A 20,770-nucleotide genomic window follows, 5' to 3' on the forward strand; every position below is an offset into this window, starting at 1 on the left:
AAGATCCTGAGGAGGCACAGTTTCATCTCCAGTTCCTCTTGCTGCAGCTGCTGGAGTATTATCTTGCTTTTGCGGGAAACTGCTGGGATATGCATGCCCATGTGGGCCACTGGGACAGATTTACCAGCTTCCATCCTGCAGCAAACCCTGAAAGGGGGCCAGTCTTGGCACCAGTCCCTTTAATGGCACTTGGGGAACTGTGCCACCTGTTTAGAGAACTGCTTGGATATCTACTCATCTGGCTCACTGGGATGGCTTTCTGGCTTCAGTACCTTGTCAGATTTCCCACATAGTTTGGGTAACCTCCCTGGTGGCAAAGGCACACCAACCAGAGAGCCCTTATAAGACTTGCAGCAAATCTGGGCTTAGGACACCTCATGGTGCTGAAGTATTTGCAGTGGTCACTGGCATAGAAAGCAAGTCAGTCTCAAAACTTCTGAACAGTTCAGTAAAAAAAGGTGGACACATGAGCAGACATAGACACATATCTGTGAACATTGAGAACAAGCAAGGAAATGTTACCTCACCAGATGGACAAAATAAGGTGCCAGTGATTGACCCTAATGGGGTGGAGGTATGTGACTTGTCAAAGAATTCAAAATAGCTGTTTTAAGGAAATTCAGCAAACTCTAATAAAACAAATGGAAACAGTTCAGAAATTTATTGGAAACTTCTCAGAGATATTGAAATGATAATTTAAAAAAATTAAACAGAACTCCTGGAGCTGAAAAATATAATACAGTGAGAGAAACTAAACTCAGAAAGCATCAGTGGCAGAACTGATGAAGCAAAAGAAAGAAACTGTGAATTTGAAAGACAGGGTATTTGACTATATAGAGGAGATAAAAAGAATGAAGAGAGCTTAAGAAATGTATGGGATACTATCAAAAGAGCAAGTACAGGTCATTGGTGTTCAAGAAGGAGTAGAGAAGGAACTGTTGTTGTGGTATGATGGGGGGTTAAAAAGGAGCAGAGAAAAAGCCAGAGGGTAAAAAGCTTGTTTAAAGAAATTATGCCTGTGAATATAGAATGGATTAAAATTATGTCTTTGTGGGGCTGACTGCTGCATCAGTATCCCATATGGGCAGCGTTTTGTGTCCTAGATGCTCCTCTTTCAATCTCAGTCCAGCTCCAGCTGCTGCAGCCATTTGGGGAGTGAACCAGCAGATGGAAGACCTTTCTCTCTGTCTCTCCCTCTCTCTGTAACTCTGCCTCTCAAATAATTAAAGAAAATCCTTTAAAAATTATATCTTTGTGAAAGCTGATGAAGAGAGGGGAGAGATGGAGAGGTATTGGGGTGGGGGAAGTGAAGAATGAGGGAAATGTGGTTGTCTTCTTGGAACTGTACTTATGGATTACAGAAAATTTGTTCTATTCATATTAATAAAAAATTTTTAAAGAGAAATGGAAAGATAAAGACTTTCCAAAACAAACAAAAACTGAGGGAGTTTATCACTGCAGGGCTAACGTATAAGCAATACTAAAGACGAGCCAGCGCCGTGGCTCACTAGGCTAATCCTCCACCTTGCGGCGGCCGGCACACTGGGTTCTAGTCCTGGTCGGGGCGCCGGATTCTGTCCTGGTTGCCCCTCTTCCAGGCCAGCTCTCTGCTGTGGCCCGGGAGTGCAGTGGAGGATGGTCCAAGTGCTTGGGCCCTGCACCCCATGGGAGACCAGGAAAAGTACCTGGCTCCTGCCATCGGATCAGCGCGGTGTGCCGGCTGTAGCGTGCTGGCCGCGGCGGCCATTGGAGGGTGAACCAACGGCAAAGGAAGACCTTTCTGTCTCTCTCTCTCACTGTCCACTCTGCCTGTCAGAAAAAAAAAAAAAAAAGAAATACTAAAGACAATGCTTTGAGCTGAAAGAAACAGACTTCAGTGATCAATGTGAAAACAAGTGGAGGTTTGAAGCTCATGGTAAAAGTAAATGTACAATTTATTCAGAATACTATAATGATGTAATGGTGGGGTATAAACTACTTATATCTTTTTATAAAGGGCAAAGTACAAAATATTAAAAATAATAACTATAATTTTATTGGATATATAATATTAAATGGTATAAAATCCAAAATGCGGAGATGGGAGGAGTTAAAGTACACACTTAAGTTATTTGCTTAATATAAGCTATTAAACTATAATTATACTCTAAAAATAAAAAGCAAGGAGTCAAAACATAAATACTAAAGAAAATCACTTAACCAGAAAGGAAAACAGTAAGAAGATAGAAAGGATATGCAAAACAACTAGAAAACCTTAAAAAATGCAATAGTAGGTCCTTATGTATCAATAACCAGGTGTAGGATGGCCAAGTGAATAAATATACAAACTCCTAGGGCAGATGTTGTGGCATAGCAGGTTAAACCACTGCATAGGATGCCTGCATCCCATATTGGAGTGCCTGGTTCAAGTCCTGGCTGCTTTGTACTTCCCATCCAGCTTCCTGCTAATGCACGTGGGAGGCAGCATATGATGGCATGTGAGTCATGTCATCCATGTGTGAGACCCAGATAGAATATTTGGCTGTGGCTTTGGTCTGGTTCAGTCCTGGCTCTTGTGGGCATCTAGGGAGCGAACAAGCCAAGGAAGATGTGTCTGTTTCTCTCTCTTTCCCTACTCCCTCCCACCCCATTACTTTGCCTTTCAAATAAAAAATTTTTTTGAGATTTATTTTTATTTTATTTGAAAGGCGGAGTTACAGAGAAGCTGAGGCAGATAGAGAGAGAGACACACACACACAGAAGTCTTCCATCCTCTGGTTCGCTCCCCAGATGGCCGCAACAGCCAGAGCTGCGCGATCCAACGCCAGGATCCAGGTGCTTCCTCCGGGTCTCCCACACGTGTGCAAGGGGACCAAGGACTTGGACCATCTTCCACTGCTTTATCAGGCCATAGCAGAGAGCTGAATCAGAAGTGAAGCAGCCAAGACTCGAACTGGCACCCATATGAGATGCTAGCACTGGAGGCAGCGGCTTTACCAGCTATGCCACAGCCCTGCCCCCATAAAAATCTTTTAAACATAATAAAAACTCCAACTGTTTGCTTCCTCCAAGGGACTCACTTCACCTGTAAGGACACACACACACACACACACACACACACACACACAGTGGTATTAGATTGGAATTAGAGGTAAAATTGATTTCAAAAGATTTGTTCTCTGAAAGGACCTGTAAGACCCTCTGACTCTAACTTTAGGTAAAAAAAGATTCTTGCTTTTGAGGACTTAGGTGATTAGGTACCCTAATAGGTATTAGGTACCCTAATAATCAGACTAAATTTCCTTTCCCCCACTCAAGGTCCTTAATTTAATCACTTTTTTTTTTTTTTTTGACAGGCAAAGAGAGAGAGAGACAGAGAGAAAGGTCTTCCTTTGCCGTTGGTTCACCCTCTAATGGCCGCCGCGGCTGGCGCACTGCGCTGCCGATGGCAGGAGCCAGGTACTTCTCCTGGTCTCCCATGGGGTGCAGGGCCCAAGTACTCGGGCCATCCTCCACTGCACTCCCTGGCCACAGCAGAGAGCTGGCCTGGAAGAGGGGCAACCGGGACAGAATCCGGCACCCCGACCGGGACTAGAACCTGGTGTGCCGGTGCCGCAAGGCAGAGGATTGGCCTAGTGAACTGTGGCGCCGGCCTAATTTAATCACATTTACAAACTCATTTATTGCCATTTAAGGTAACATGTTATGTTAGGATATGGACATGTTGGGGGGCATTATTCTGTCTGCCACATTAATGCAGTTATTGTTGCAGCCCACTACTTACTAAATTAAGGTAGTAGCCCATTTACTGTGAATGTAGCACCATCCTTGTGGGGAGTAAGAAGGGAGAAGGTAATCTGGAATACACTGATAAGGCTAATATAGAATATTCTGGCTGTGTGTGTATAGGTTACTATAGCAAAGTTATATGATAGGACTTCAAAAAGTTCATGGAAAATGGAATTAAAAGATAAAAATAAAGAATATAAACTTTCTCAATATAAGTCCATCAAGTTCAAGACACTTTTCAAAGCGATGATACCCACCATTTAATCCATACTCAAGGAACCAAGGAACTAACAATCCTGGTAATTTAACCATATCAATATAGTCATTACATAATTGACTAAAGAAAAATGGATGCTTTTTAAAGATATATATATAAAATATATATATATATATATATATATATTTTGACAGGCGGAGTGGATAGTGAGAGAGAGAGAGACAGAGAGAAAGGTCTTCCTTTTGCCGTTGGTTCACCCTCCAATGGCTGCCACAGCTGGCGTGCTGCGGCTGGTGCACCGCGCTGATCCGAAGGCAGGAGCCAGGTGCTTCTCCTGGTCTCCCATGGGGTGCAGGGCCCAAGCACTTGGGCCATCCTCCACTGCCTTCCCGGGCCACAGCAGAGAGCTGGCCTGGAAGAGAGGCAACTGGGACAGAATCCGGTGCCCCGACCAGGACTAGAACCTGGTGTGCCGGCCGCCGCAAGGCAGAGGATTAGCCTATTGAGCCACGGCGGTGGCCAAAGATATATATTTTTTAAAGATTTATTTATTTGGGAGGCAGAGTTATAGTCAGAGAGAGGGAGAGGCATAGAGAGAGGTCCTCCATCTGCTGATTCACTCCCCAAATGACCACAACAGCTGGAATTGGGCCAATCCAAAGCCAGGAGCCAGGAGCTTCCTCTGGGTCTCCCACGTGTGTTAAGGGCCCAAGCACTTGGGCCATCCTCCTCTGCCTTCCCAGGCCATCAGTGGGGCACTTGATTGGAAGTGGAACAGCCGGGACTTGAACCTGTGCCTGGCCCTGCAGGCAGAGGCTTAACCTGCTTCACCACAGTGCTGTACCCAAAGATCTTTTTTAGATTAGGAAACAGGTGCCAGCATTGTGGTGCAGTGGGTAAAGCCACTGCCTGCAACGCTGGTATCCCAAATGGGCACCAGTTTGTGTCCTGGCTGCTCTACTTCTGATCTAGTTCCCTGCTAATGGCCTGAGGAAAAGAGAAGAAGATGGTCCAAGTGTTTGGGACCCTACCACCCATGTAGGAGACCCAGATGAAGCTCCTGGCTCTGGCCTGGCTCAGCCATGGCCCATTGTAGCCATCTGGGCAGTGAATCAGAAGATAGAAGGTCTCTCTCTCTGTAACTCTTTCAAACAAATAAATATTTTTTATTTTTATTAAAAAAAGGCACATTAGCAGAGAGCAGGATTGGAAGTGGAGCAGCTGGGTCTCGAATCTGTACCCATATGGGATGTCAGTGTCATGGGCAGTGGCTCTACCTGCTATGCCACAGTGCTGGTCCCTGAAAGGAAAGATTTTCAAAGATGACTTTCAGGTTTCTAGTTTAAGGAAGTGTGTAGATAAAGATTCCATGAACCAAGAAAGAAAAGACTAAGAAAGAGATTTGGAGGGAAGATCTGGTATTGTTTAGATTATGTGGGTTTGAAATCTTCTGAAGATATTGTAAACAAAGACTCAAATAGGCATTTAGGTACATGATTGGAATTCACAGGTGGAGTTTAGGCATCATTTATTTATTTATATATATGTGTATATATATATATTTAAAGATTTTACTTATTTATTTGAGAGGTAGAATTACAGACAGTGAGAGAGACAGAAAGAAAGGTCTTCTATCCGTTGGTTCACTTCCCAAATGGCCACAATGGCTGGAGCTGTGCCGATCTGAAGCTAGGACCCAAATGCTTCTTCCCAGTCTCCCATGTGGATGCAGGGGCCCAAGGACTTGGGCCATCCTCTACTGCTTTTCTAGGCCATAGCAGAGAGCTGGATTGGAAGAGGAGCAGCAGAGACTAGCACCAGCGCCCATATGGGATGCCGGCACTGCAGACGGCTGTTTTACCCACTATACCACAGCACAGGCCCCCTAACATTGGAATTTAAAGTCATGGGAATTAATCAGTGAGGAATTAATCACTGATCAGAGATCAGTGAGGGGGTGAATATATGGAGAGAAGAGAACCCAAGAATAGATATAAGTGTTACAAATTCATCACCCAAAAGCAGAAACTGGAATGCAGACATGTTTTAATTAGCCCATATTTAAAATTGAATTGTGTTTTTAATTAGTTGCTCACATTTTAACATTGAAAGAATTTACAGAAAAATCTAGACCTCTGTGTTCTCTTTAGAAACTGTCTTTAAAAATCCATGGAAAATGTATATCATTAAAAAGACTTATACATGGATTTCAAATTTTTTTGTGTCAAATTATCATTTAGTTTTATTTTTCTAGAAGCTCTTTGAAGTACCCTTATATTTTTTCACTGTAACAGCCTGAGCTCTTCTTTGTAGTATGGTCTGTCTAGTTGACCATGGACTCTATACTGCTCCTTTTTTACTTTCACTTAGAGTGTTTTACTCAAATGCCTCTCTCTGTTTTTGAATTCAAAACCCCAGGCTTAGAAAATTAGAACAGATTGAGCCAACAGAAGAACCTATAAAGGAGAGCAAGTGTTACAGAAGGCTAGACTGGAAAGTGTTAAATACTCCTGAGAGGCTGAGCAGAAGGAAGGCAGGAAAGGGCTGGCTCAGCACTGGGAATGGTTTTCAGGTGAAGACAGATGAGAAAGGAGAGGCAGTTATTTTCAGAACTCAGAAAGCTGAAGAGCACAGTTAGAGGGGCAAGAGGGTGGTCTTTGGAGATATTAGAGAATATATGAACAGTGCATTCAGGAGGTAGAGATTAGTGATGCAGGGAAGATGGTTATTAAGTGCAGACCTCGGAGAGCGGGTGGCCTTGCTAGGTGAAAGCACTGAGGCTCAGGAAGGAGGGAGGAAAGCACTGGTCCTGATGTAGGGGAAACACCGAGGGTTAGCAGAGATGGGGATCAGCAGTGTTCTCGCAGAACCAGAGAATTATTTTAAACTGAATACGTGGGCTAAATATAGATTTATTTAGACTAAATACAGACCAGAATTCAATTTGTTAGAATCTGATGGCAGTTTTTATATAGAGAATATACTAGTTGTAATTACAGTTTCATGATATTGAAAATGATTAGAAACATTATTTCATATATTATAGGTAAGAAACTGAGGCTCAGGCATGGGAATTTTGAGTTCCCTGCTGAGACAAACTGGAACTTGAAACTAAATCATAAGCCCCTGACACACCAGTAGTTCTCAGTTGTTTAAGTGAATAATGAGGTACCTTAATTAATCTTGGGGAAGTGTTAGTTGATTATTTTTGGTCAGAGTTTAGAGAACATCATGACTGGGAGAATTTAAAAGGAAAAAAATTTCTAAAGCTGATTTGGAGACTCTCTTGAAAGCATTGTTAAAATCACAGAAAATACTTCTGTTGAGAGGAAAAAGTATTAAATGTTTACTTACCTGTTATTAAATTTAAAGACAAATCTGAAATCCCATCTTTTCTTCATTTTCTTCCTGCCTAATAAAAATATGTTTGATTCTAAATATGTGCCTTATAATTGCCCTTCTGGCTTTTGAATTGTTTTATTTGATGCCTTTAATTTTGTCTTGATTCACATTCTTACCATGAAATGACCCTTTCAAGTTTTGGATCAGCCCTGACTTGCCAAAGTTTGTAAACTGAAAGAATAGTTCCTAAAGTACCTGAATCTTTTCAGGGCAGTTTTGTGTACACTCTTAAACTGCAGCTTCTTTTCCACCACATCATTCGTAAATGAGAGCCTCTAACGAAGTAAATCAGGCAAATAAATAAAGTTAGCAAACTTTGGTGGGATTGCTTAAGTTGCTCTTTTGCTTTTATGACTTTTATTATTTTTACAGCTAGAAGGTTTTACCACACTCATCCCCATTAAAGCTTGTCATAGTTTCCCTGTCTCTGAGTATAGGCAGCTCAGATAAATGATAAAGCATTTTAAGAGGCTCACAATGTCAGTGTTTATCCTCATGGTCACATTTTCTTTTCAATATTTTAATGTCTGGAGATCACTTGAGCTAATCATTGATTAGAAAGGAAGCAATCAAAATGCTCCCTGATCTCCTCTGATTAGTTATGAAATGCGGAGATAAGATTGCATTTCCTCTGCCTGGTTCACATTAAGGCACTGATTTCAGGAATCCAAATTTATTTCACCCTGTTCCCTTTGCAAACCATTTCCTGCCTTTGTTTCCTGTGCCACAGGTTTCCTAGATCCTGGTCACAAAAATCACAGTTTTATCCTTGACAAGTCCTCTTCTATCTCTCTCTGGATTCCCATATTAACTTATTCGCCAAGTCTTTAGATTCTATCTTTGTGATCTCTAGAATTTGCCTCTTTCCATTTTAGTGTCATCACTCTGAGACCGTTGTGTCTTTCTTAGCTGAACTTCTTACTGACTTGACAGTATACCATAGATTCTTTTCTTGAGTAAAAAGTTCTGTGTATGGACACCACCTCTCCTATCACCTTGCCAGAATTCTGAAATTTTTATTGTTCATTGCTTCTAAGGGGAGCTATAGCACAGAGGAAGACTTTAGGATCAGACAGGCTTAGTTCTAATCTCAATTGATGAGAATAGTAACAGTTGCCTTATAGGATTTTTTTTTGTGAGATTTGGAAATAGAGTGTATATTATTTCTTGGATGCCTTATATGGTAGACTTAACTGGAAAGGGAGCAGAGGAATTTTTGATTTAGAAGGATCTAGGTTACAAAGTATTAAGTAAAAGGATTGAGGTATCTCTTACCCTTTCATAAATGGTTCAGAAAAATATTTTTTTTTTATTTGACAGAGATAGATAGACAATGAGAGAGAGAGACAGAAAGATCTTCCGTCCTGTCGTTCACCCGCCAAATGGCTGCTACGGCTGGCGCACTGCGCCGATCCGAAGCCAGGAACCAGGTGCCTCCTCCTGGTCTCCCATGCGGGTGCAGGGGCCCAAACACTTGGGCCATCCTCCACTGCCTTCCCGGGCCACAGCAGAGAGCTGGACTGGAAGAGGGGCAGCCGGGACTGGACCCCAGTGCCCATATGGGATGCTGGTGCCGCAGGCAGAGGATTAACCAAGTGAGCCACTGCACCGGCCCCCAGAAAAATAATTTAAATAAATATATATATTTCAAAATAAAATTTTAAAGGTTATAATAAAGAGCAAAAAAATAAATCTAGAAGTTGCATAAGAGTTCAATAAGCAGAAAATTAGGTTGGGGTAGGGAGGATTGGATAATGGAGGGAATAAGTAAGCATTCCAGGCAGAAAGAACAGGGTAAGTTTAAAATGAGTGAAGAAGAGCAGACTAGTGTTGACAGTGTGAGATTAGAGAGACCAGGGACAGTTGTTACAATGAGAGAAATTAGATTATGAAGCCTTGTGTATGCCTTGCATAAGTGCCTTTGTCACTTAAAGTAGCCACATAGGATGCTCATACTCCAGGGGATGAGAAAAATGGTCTGTTGGGACACAAAAAGAAAATGCTCTAATGTTTGGATATATGTTTCTTCTTTTACATTTTTCCCAAAATTCTATTTTATATGTTTTAAAATATATTTGGTATCTTAGCACCACAGTATGTATACTTTATAAGTAAATATGCATAAATGAGGTTCATTAAACATATTTTTGCTCTCAGACTTGGGTGACTACTTCTTTAGATATTTCTTGCCTTGTGACCAGAGTGATTTTTTTAAAAGGCAAAACAGATCATTCTGATCCCATATGTATATGTGCATGTAGTTTTTTAACAGTTTTACTTTGTCCTTAGGATAAAGTCCAAATCTGAATCAAACATTTTTTTTAGATTTATTTCTTTATTTGAAAGGCCAAATGACAGAGAAGAGACACAGAGAGATTCAGATTGATCATCCATCCACTGGTTCATTCCCTAAATGGCCACAATAGCCTGGTCTGGGCCAGGCCAAAGCCAGGAGCCAGGACCCAGGAACTCTATCTTAACACATGGGTGGCTGATACCCAAAACTTAGGCCATCTTCCGCTGCCTTCCAGGGTGCATTAACAGGAAGCTGGATCAGAAGTAGAGCAGCTGGGACTGGAGCTGGAATTGCAATATGGCATGTCTGTGTCACAGATGACAACTTAACTACAACTCTGGCCCCTGAATCAGGTTTTAACATGGATTTAAAAGCTCTTATTAGTCAAGCTCCTTAAAGCCATGCCAGTCTCATTATCAGATTCCTATTCCAAATCATTGGTGGTCTAATCCAAGCTCTCTTTATTTTTTAAAAATTAATCTGAATTAACTCTGCATAATCTTTCTACATAGGATAATCCCTTAAAAAAAAAAAACTCCAGTTTATTTTTCAACTCCTAGCTTAAATGTGTCTTTTGACCCCCTATATGAAGTAATTAATTACCCTTTGAAGAGATTACCATAGTCCTGAAACCTTCCTTTTTGTAATTTTCATGGTTTGGATAAAGTTCTGAGGTAGAAACCACATTTCTGTTGTTCACCCCTTCTGCTCAGTGGAAATGCTCGGAGCATTAAGTACAGAGTGAATATTTGTTGAAAAGGAATGGGTTCTTCATCAGAGAAATGCTGGTTGAAATCATAATGAATTACCACCTCACATTTACTGGGATGGCAGTCATCACTAAGTCAGACAGTAGGTATTGATAAGATTATAGTGAAATTTCATATATTGCTGGTACGAATGTAAAATGGTATGGCTGATTTAAAATATACTTCCTGAAAGTGTTAAACCATATGACCCAGTATTTCTACTCCTAAGTATACATCTATGAGGAAGAAAAACATTAAGTCCACGTAAAAATCTGTTTATCAATGTTTACAGCAGCTTTTTATAATGGCCAAAATGTGGAAACAACAGCTGTCTGCCTTAGCTCAGGCTGCCATAACAAAACACCTTAGACTGGGTGGCTAAAACAGTGAACATTTGTCTCATGGCTCTGGAGACTGGGAAGTCCAAGATCAAGGTGTGGGCTAATGGAGGTCCTGGTGAAGACCCTCTTCTTGGCTTACAGACACGTGGTTTTGCTCTGTGCAGAGAACAAGCTTTGATCTTTTCCTCTTATAAGGACATAAGATGATGACTTCATCTAAACCAAATTACATCCCAAAGCTCTCACCTCCAGATACTGTTACATTGGAGGATAGGTTCAACAGATGAATTTTGGAGAAATACAGTCAATCCAGTCCATAACAATATCCATCACCTGGTGAATGGAAAGCTAAAGTGTAGTATGTCCATATGATGGAATATTTCTCATCTATAAAAGGGATGAAGCACTGATGCCTGTTACTGTATGTATGAATATTAAAAATATTATTAAGTGAAAGAAACTAGACATGAAAGACTGGTTGCATGGTTTCATTTATATGAAATGGCCGGAATAGGCATTATAGAGACAAAATGTTGATTAATGATTACCTAGGACCAGAAGGATTGAGGGAAAATGTAGAACGATCATTAATATACATGGAGTTTCTTTTGGGGGTATTGAAAATATTCCAAATGTAGGTTAATATGATATTTGTGTAATTCTGAATATACCAAAACAACTGAATTACATGCTTTTTAAAATTTTTGATTAACAGATAATACTTATATTTTGAAAACTATTTATGTTTAATTTGAAAAGCAGAGATAGAGGAAGAGAGACAGAGATCTCCCTTCACTGGTTCATTTCAGATGCCCACAACAGCCAGGGCTGCTCCTGGCCGAAGTTGGGAGCCAGGAGTTCAATCCAGGTCTCCCGCATGGGTGGGTGGCAGGGACCCAGTCACTTGAGTCATCACTGCTGGCTCCTAAGGTGCACATTAGTAGGAAAGTAGGAAGCTGGATTCAGGAACAGAGCTGAGACTCATACCTAGACATTCTTAACTGCTACACCCAATTTCCCACCACCCTCAATGAATTGTATACTTTAAATGAATCAGTTTAATGGTATGTGAATATACCTCAATAAGACAAGTATAAACAAACTGTAGCATAAACTTATAGTTTGCTTTAAAGGGCAACATAGAAAATACTGTATGGAGAAAGGTGATGCTGTTCTGTTACATCTCTTTGTATTCGCTATGTAAAGAAATGTCCATTGCAGCAGAGTAATTTATAAAGGAAATTATGAAAATAAAGAAAATGGAGGTCTAAATCTAAAGATGCCCCCTCCACCAAGTCCAAAAGGAATTTGTAACCCTATAGCTATTGAATGGATTTTCCTTCAGAATCCTGTTTTATGTGTTGCCCAGATTGTTGAATGGAAACAAATTGTAGTGATCTCTTAAAATTAAATCAGACATTTACTGGCGGGAGTTTGGTCTAGTGGCTGAGATGCCATTGGGATGCCTGCATCACATTTGGGTCGTGGCTCTGCGTCAAATTCCAGCCTTTTACTAATGTACTCCTGGGAGGCCGCAAGAGCTGGCTCAGTAGTCAGGTCCCTGCCACCCATGCCAGAGACCTGGATTAAGTTTCTAGCGCCTGGCTGTTGCAGGCATTTGGGGATTGAGCCAATGGATGGGAGCACTGTGTGTGTGTGTGTGTGTGTGTGTCCCTGCCTTCAAATAAGTCAAATACATTAAAAATGTTTTTAAAATAGAAAAACCAGGCATTTAATGCTATATAATATAAAGTAACAAGAAAACATTTTGAAAGAGTTTGAATAGAACAGTCCATGAGTAAGGCAAAGTGAAGAGGCTGCTCTGCCTTTCAGGATACACAGCCCGCTTCATTTTTATTTTTGTATTTCATAGTGCATTGTGTGACTAGGTAACTCACATGGGTTTTTTCCTTCCCTTAAATAATTTTTCCATCTTTGAACCTTCTAATTTATCATTTGGAAACAAAACAAAGTAAAACATTAGCTATCTCTGGTAAAATGAGTGTAGAATCTATTTTTATTTTTCCCATCTTATTTTGAGGAGTAAAAATAATGTAATGACAATGTTTTGTGTTGTGACTTTTTAAAAAGGCAGGAGTAACAAATACCTTAAATTTTTTCTCATGTGGCATCTATAAATTATTTGGTGATATTCCTACTCAGCATGTTTGTTGGGATAACTCCTATACATCCTCTACTGTCATTCGTGCTTTCTCAGATTACCTTTACAATGTCCCTCCTCTGTGCTCCCACAGCACTCTACATATCTCCATGCACAGGCTCCTTTTGCCTGGCTCCTCCATTAGAACATTTGCTTTTTCAAAGGCCAATGATGGAATAAAATAAATCTTTAAAAAAAAAAAAAAGGAGGGGGGGGGCTGGCGCTGTGGCTCAGTGGGTTAATGCCCTGGCCTGAAGTGCTGGCATCCCATATGGTCACTGGTTCTAGTCCCGGCTGCTCCTCTTCTGATCCAGCTCTCTGCTATGGCCTGGGATAGCAGTGGAAGATGGCCCACGTCTTTGGGCCCCTGCACCCGTGTGGGAGACCTGGAGGAAGCTCTTTGGCCCCTGCCTTCAAATTGGCACAGCTTCAGCCATTGCAGCCATCTGTGTAATGAACCATCGGATGGAAGACTTCTCTCTCTGTCTCTACCTCTCTCTGTAACTCTGCCTGTCAAATAAATTAAATAAATCTTTTAAAAAAAAAGCCAATGAGTAGATCTGATCTTTGTACCTCAGCCTCTGAACTGAATTTGGCAAATAGGAAGTGCTTAGTAAATGCTGAACTGAACCTAATCAGAGAAGAAGTCCTGTTCTTAGATGTTATAAGGGCTGATTAGTCAGTTGATTTTTTTTGAAGTTGAAAAAAAATATATATATGTATATATATATATGCACATACATACGCATACACCCTCTTTAAGTTTTATTTTTGTTAACACATCCAGTTGTATAGTCTTTGAGAAAGATTTGATGTAGGACATGACCTCTGAATATGGGACCCTAAATTTAATTCTACTTAGTGTTTTGTGTATTACAATTGACAGTTTTTGGGGCTGGTGCTGTGGCATAGTGGGTAAAGCCACTACCTGCAGTGCTGGCATCCCATATGGGTGCCGGTTCGAGTCCCAGCTGCTCCACTTCCGATCCAGCTCTCTGCTATGGCCTGGGAAAGCAGTAGAAGATGGTCCAAGTCCTTGGGCCCCTGCACCCATGTGGGAGACCTGGAGGAAGCTCCCAGCTCCTGACTTTGGATTGGCACAGCTCTGGCCGTTGCAGCCAGTTAGGGAGTGAACCAACAGATGGAAGACCTCTCTCTCTCTCTCTCTGTGTCTGCCTCTCCTCTCTTTGTGTAACTCTGACTTTTAAATAAATAAATAAATAAATCTTTTTTAAAAAGACAGTTTTTAATACTCTAAAACAAAAACAGTTCTTTTAAAATTCAGGCAGTTGGTGGAAGAACTTAACACATGAATACAGAATATTTTTAAGTTTTTACTATTTTTCCCAAACTTTAGCAGAAACCTCTCTCAGATCTAATTCAACAGCAGTTGTTATTAGCAACTCACTCTTACTGAATCTGTTGTAGCATCTAAAATGGTTCATATAGAAACAACAGCTCTCTTTTTGCAGTCATATTTCTGATAACTAAATTCAGTAGCAGCAACAGGATTGATAACAAACATAACTGAGTCTCTTAGTAAGCATACAGCACAGCAATTTAGATCCGAAGTACAAGGGAGTACCAAAGAGTAGCTAACCAGCTGTAAACATTAAAGCTTACCTGAGTGTCAGATTATGTGTTTTAGAAATAGTGGAATATGTTGGTCTAGTAAATCACTTAGTATAGGGAATTTGAGAGAAATATTTATCCTGTACTTTTGTTTTCCTTTAAAATCAATGCTTTGAAATATCTTATTGTCTTCTCAAGTCACTCTGATAATCCCAAAGAATTTTATGCTAATTTTTAAAATTTGTTTTAATTTCAGTGGTAGGAATGGGATCCTGGTGCTTCCACATGACTCTGAAATACGAAATGCAGGTTAGTAATGACAAAAATGATTAAATGCTTATTTCTCTTAATCCAGAGAATCTAGACCCACTTCAAATTTGAGAAAAGAACATGTAACTAAAGGGTGGTTTAAAGATGGGATTTGTAGGGGCAGGTGTTTGGCCTAGCCATTAAGATGCCCACATCCCATTGCCAGGGTTTGACAGCCACCTATGGCTCCTGATTCTGGTATCCTGTAATGCTCACCCTTGGAGTCAGGAGTAATGGCTTAAATAGTTGAGTCCCTGGCACCCTAATGAGACCTGGATTGAGTTCCCAGTTCTAAACTTCAACCTGGCCCTGCCCTTATTGCCTTGGACATATGGGGAGTGAACCAGTGAATGGGAGCACCTTCTATCTATCTCCCTCTCTCTTTCTCTCACTGTCTCTTTTTCTCTTTCATCTCCTTGTCTTTCAAGTAAATAAAATAAAAATAAGTAACATTTTTTAAAGAAAAATCACACATGGAGTTTATGGTTTTTATTTTTTGGTAAAAATAAGATTTATATTTTCTAGTTTTTTTCCATGCAGGGGATCCAAATCAACCCAGTGAAGTAAAGAAGGAAGCAGATAAGGTGTCCAAAAGGAAACAAGTGAAAGCAGTAGGGCCTTTTGACTGTCCCTTTGCTATTATCATGTGCTTTTAGAGCAGTGTTAGAAAGTAGGATCACATGGGGACCAGCATTGTGGCACAGCAGGTGAAGCTGTGGCTTCAGATGGCAACATCCCAACTGGAGTGCTGGTTTTAGTCCTGGCTGCTCCATTTCTTATCCAGCTCCCTGCGAATACACCTGGGAAAACAACAGAAGATGGTCTGAGTGCCTGGATGGAGTTCTAAACTTCTGACTTCTACCTGGCCCAGCCCTGGCTATTGTGGACATTTGGGGAGAGAACCAGTAGATGAATTATCTCACTCTGTCTTCCCTCTCTCCTTGTTGTTCTGCCTTTCAAATATATAAATAAACCTTAATTTTTTTTTCAAAAAAATTACAATGAAACATCTTTAAAAGAGTTAGTTCACCAAGACAGTACATTTTTATTCTTAGATGCCTACAGCTTTTCAAGTCCCTATAGCATCCATTTGAATAGGCCAGTCCTACTAGCTGGTAAAGTGTTAGAGCTATACAAGGATTCTTGCTGTAAGGAAGCCAGCTGTCTAGTCTCCAAATTTTTATCCCTTAGTTTCCCATAATTAACTTAGTACCTTCTAGAACAGCACTTGTAATAAAATGTGAACTACATGCATAATTTGAAATATTTTGTGGCTGGTGTTGTAGCACATCTACCTGCAAAGCCAGCATCCCATTTCAGAGTACCAGTTTGAGTCCCAGCTGCTCCACTTAGGCTCCAGTCCCTGCTCATGTGCCTGGGAAAGCAGCAGAATATGGCTCAAGTGCTTGGGCCCCTGCTATCCATGTGGAAGATAAGGGTGGAGTTCCTGGCTCCTGGCTGTTGTGGGCATTTGGGGGGTGAATCAGCATACCTTCTTTCTCTATCTATCCCTTTCTCTGTCACTTTGCTTTTCAAATAAACTAAATATTTAAAAAAAATATTTTAGAGATGGGTGTTTGGTACAGCTATTAAGACTCCTCTTCAACACTCATATCCTGTATCAGACTGCCTGGGTTCTAGTTTCAGCTTCACTTCCAAGCCAGACTTCCTGCTAATGCACACTCTGGGAGGCGGCAGATGAATGGTTCAAGTACTTGGGTCTCTTCTACCCATGTGGAGACCTAGAGGGAGTTCCTGGCTCCTGACTTTGGCCTGGCCTAGCCTCAGCTGTTGTGGGGATTTGGGGATGAACCAGTAGGTAGGAGATCTCTGGTTGCCCCTCTCCATCTCTTTTTTTCTCCTCTCTCTGCCTTTCAAATAAATAAAAATAAATTTAAAAGTTAGAAAATGTTCTACTATCCATCTTGAGATAAGTAAAAAGAAATAGGTGAAATTAATTTGGTAATGCATTTAGCCTCATATATCTGAAGTATTCAACATATGAATATAATCAATATAAAATTTATTGGTAAGATAATTCACATTTTGAAATGTGTTTATTTTATACTTGAAATAAATTTTGATTCATATTAGGTTTATTTTTCAATGTTCCCTAGCCACATTGGAGCCGCTACTGGCTACCATATTAGGTAGTGATGTTCTGAAAAGATCTGCATATACAATCATCTATGAATGTTTAGTTACAGCCATATGACATGTATGATCATTAACTATTAGGATGGATTCTGATAACAGATATAATAAGGTGTCATGTGTGCTAAGTGTGTTCTACTTGACTTGGAGAATTTATAGATGATAATACACTAATCTGACCCTTATCAAGCATAGAACATACTTATTCTCACATTTTCTGACTGGAAAGCAGGCTTATAAACAATGATACAATATGAAAATTATTTTTAAAGAAGTATGATAGCACAGCAGGAATTGAAAGTGTCTATGAAAGCTGAAGACATTTGGGATTCCCAGTTGGAAAAGGGAAACTGTGCACTGCTTTAGGTCAGGGGAAAATAGAAGTAAAAAAGTGGGAGAAATACATTCCCAGGGAAGAGTTGGAGAGAAAGCTGCAGTGAAAATTCTACAGAAGGAAGAAGGACAATGTGGATTGGCCTAGAGGGTGCTGACACCCAGCTACAAGCACAGACACTACAAGACCCCACAGCCAAGAGCCAGAGGAAGTGCTAGCTTTGGAGAATGAGATGAGAGCAGGCTGCAGAAGCCTGTACCACTGGCAGTATAGCTGGAGTGACTGGCAAAGTACACTGTCTTTGAGTCCAGCCTGGGGCCTTAAGGGGGACAGGGTACTCACCTAACCCAGCAAAAAAAAGGGATGCATTTTCTCTCCCTATCCTGCCACAATGCCTTCTGACAACCAGTTGGCAGAGGGGGCCATTTGACATCAGTAGCAGCTGCAGTGGCTCTTGTGCCCGTGCCCAGCAACTGGCAGGAACAAGGTGCCATTTTGACACCAGTAGTCTCTCAACATATCACAGGCTCAGGGGTTCAAACCACCTATGTGGAGCAGCCACAAGCAGCTGGCTCTGAAAACAGGTCTGCCTCTCCATGGACAGGATAACATAGCAGGGTGAAGCGGACCCTCTGCAGCCTGTGACTGTGGGAGCCTTGTGTGCGGAGACTGTGGGAACTCTGACTGCGTTGTAGGATGTATCTGGGTCTCTGGGCAATCACTGTGTGTGACGCCAAAGGCTCAGAGCTCCCTGATTGTATGAGGAGGGTCATTGTAGCAGGATCCATGTTCACATGAGAAATGCACAGATCCTTTGGGTGGCTTATATGGCAGCATGGGTGAGTCTTGCAGCCACAGTGGGCTAACCCAGGGCATTGATCACCTTGGAAGATACGAGGTGAAGGTGTGATTATACCAAGAGAGGTGACCATGTCCTCTTCCCTGCTGACAAAAAAGATCTAACACACCCAACTTGGGTGTCACCCTGGATATTTGCACCACACTGGAACACTGAGGAAACAAAAGATTAATCATAGGATTATTCAGAAGCAATGAGAAGCAAATCCACAAAGTAAAGAAATACACACATTACATGGAAGAAAAATTCTCCCATGAGATTGAGATTTTGAAGAGAAATCAAACTGAAATATTAGAAATGAGAATTCAGTATGTCAAATAAAAATTCAGTGGAAAGCCTCAGCAAAAGACATGGTGAGGCAGAAAAAAAGAGTATCTGAGCTAGAAGACAAATCTTTGGAAATTTATCAGACCAAAAAAAAAAAAAAAAAGAAAGAAAGAAAAAAGAAGAAATAGATTTATGGGATACTATAAAACGACCTAAGATACAGGTCTTAGGAGTTCCTGAAGGTGTAGAAAGAGAGAATGGGTTAGAAGGCCTATTCTGTGAAATAATAGCAGAACTTCCCTAATTTGGAGAAAGAAGGGGACATTCCAAGTACATGAGGCACATAGAACTAATAGATATGACCAGAGAAGATCTTCACCATGACACATTATAGTCAGACCTTCAGCACCTAAACAAAAAGAAAAGTTTCTAAAATGTGCATGAGAGAAATGCCAGATTATATTCAGAGGATCCTTAATTAGATTCACAGCTGACTTCTCATCAGAAACTCTGCAGGCTAGGAGAGAATGAAGAGACATAGTCCTAGTCTTAAAAAAAAAAAACTGTCAGTCTAGAATACTGTATCCTGTAAAGCTCTCATTTATGAATGAAGATAAAATAAAGACCTTCCATAGCAAACAGAAATTGAAAGAGTTTGTCACCACACATCCAACCTTACAGTTGATGCTTAAGGATGTGCTACACACAGAAACACAAAAAAGGTAGTCATCATTATGAAAGAATGTGAAGGCAGAAAATATCCCAGTAAAAGTGCAAAGAAAATCCAAAGCAAACAATAGGAATAATTATGGAAAAATGGCAGGACCAAGTCATTACTTATCAGTAGTAACCTTGAATGTAAATCACCTAAATTGTCCATTAAAAGATACAGACTGAATGGATTAAAAAACAAGATTCATCTTTGCTGCCTACAAGAAACACACCTCACCAATAAAGATACATGCAGGTTGAAAGTGAAAGGATGGAAAAAGATATTCCATGCTAATGGAAAGTAACAAAGAGCAAGTGTAGCCATCCTAATATCAAACAAAATAGACTTTAACACAAAAACTGTTAAAAGAGAAAAATAAAGGCATTATGTAATGATTAAGGGATCTATATGCACCTAATTCCAGGGTGCCTGGCTATTTGCAATGAAAGTTAATAGAGTGGGGGCTGGCGCTGTGGCTGAGTGAGAGTAAAGCCTCTGCCTGCAGTGCCAGCATCCCATATGGGTGCTGGTTCATGTCCCAGCTACTCCACTTCTGATCCAGCTCTGTGGTATGGCCTGGGAAAGCAGTTGTAGATGGCCCAAGTCCTTGGGCCCTGGAACCCATGTGGGAGACTCAGAAGAAACTCCTGGCTCCTGGCTTTGGATCGGCACTACTCCAGCTGTTGCAGCCAATTGGGGAGTGAACCAGCAGATGGAAGACCCCTCTCTCTCTGTCTCTGCCTCTTCTCTCTGTGTACTCTGACTTTCAAATAAGTAAAGCTTTTTAAAAAAAGTTAACGGAGTGAAAGGGAGGCATAGACTCCAATACAATAGTAATGGAAGGAGCCAGTGCTGTGGTGTAGCAGGTAAAGCTGCCACCTGCAGTGCCAGCATCCCATATGGGGACCAGTTTGAGTCCTGGCTGCTCCACTTCCAATCCTGGGAAAGCAGTAGAAGATGGCCCAAGTCCTTGGTCCCCTGCACCTGCGTGTGAGACCCAGAAGAAGCTCTTGGCTCCTGGCTTCAAATCAGCACAGCTCCAGCCATTGCAGCCAGTTGGGGAGTGAACCAGCGAATGAAAGACCTCTCTCTCTCTCTCTCTCTCTCTCTCTGCCTCTCCTTCTCACTGTGTAACTCTTTCAAATAAATAAATCAATCATTTAAAAAAGTAGTAATGGAGGACTTCAACACCCACTTTCATCAGTGGACAGATCAACCAGATAGAAGATCAACAAAGAAACAGCAGAGCTAATTGACACTATGCACCAAATGGAGCTAATGGATGTCTACAGAACCTTTAATCCCACAGTTGAAGAATATTCAATCTTTTCATCCACGCATGGAACTTCCTCTACGTTAGTCCATATTCTAGGCCATAAAGCAAGTCTCAGCAATTAAAAAAAAATTAAATCCTACCATGCAACTTTTCTGACCACAATGGAATGAAGGTTACAGTCAACAACTCAAGGATCTTTGGAACATATGTAAATACATGGAGACTGAATAACATGTTCCTGAATGAAAGTGGGTCATAGAAGAAATGAAAAGAGAAATAAAAGAAATTACTGGAAAGGAATGAAGATTACAGTACAACACATCAATACTTATGGGGTATAGCAAAAGAAGTGT

The 20,770-nt window shown here is 40.9% G+C and overlaps 1 protein-coding gene across 3 annotated transcripts in view; it reads left to right on the plus strand.

The window, feature by feature from the left end:
• The window catches only part of ACER3 (alkaline ceramidase 3), a 162,737-nt gene that overhangs the window by 55,042 nt on the left and 86,925 nt on the right, over positions 1–20,770 (plus strand). For 2 of the 3 annotated variants that reach the window (XR_016232982.1, XM_008263685.5), the window contains exon 3: positions 14,763–14,815. The exons of the other annotated variant lie outside the window; for it this stretch is intronic. Coding sequence is in view for 1 of the 2 variants with exons in the window: in XM_008263685.5 (XP_008261907.1) it covers positions 14,763–14,815 (53 nt within the window). In the remaining variant the exon portion in view is untranslated. The remainder of the gene's footprint in view (positions 1–14,762; positions 14,816–20,770) is intronic. 3 annotated transcript variants of the gene reach the window in all.

The sequence above is a fragment of the Oryctolagus cuniculus genome, chromosome 1 (assembly GCF_051225735.1).
Source record: "Oryctolagus cuniculus isolate XC-2025 breed Fujian yellow rabbit chromosome 1, ASM5122573v1, whole genome shotgun sequence".
NCBI lineage: Eukaryota > Metazoa > Chordata > Mammalia > Lagomorpha > Leporidae > Oryctolagus > Oryctolagus cuniculus.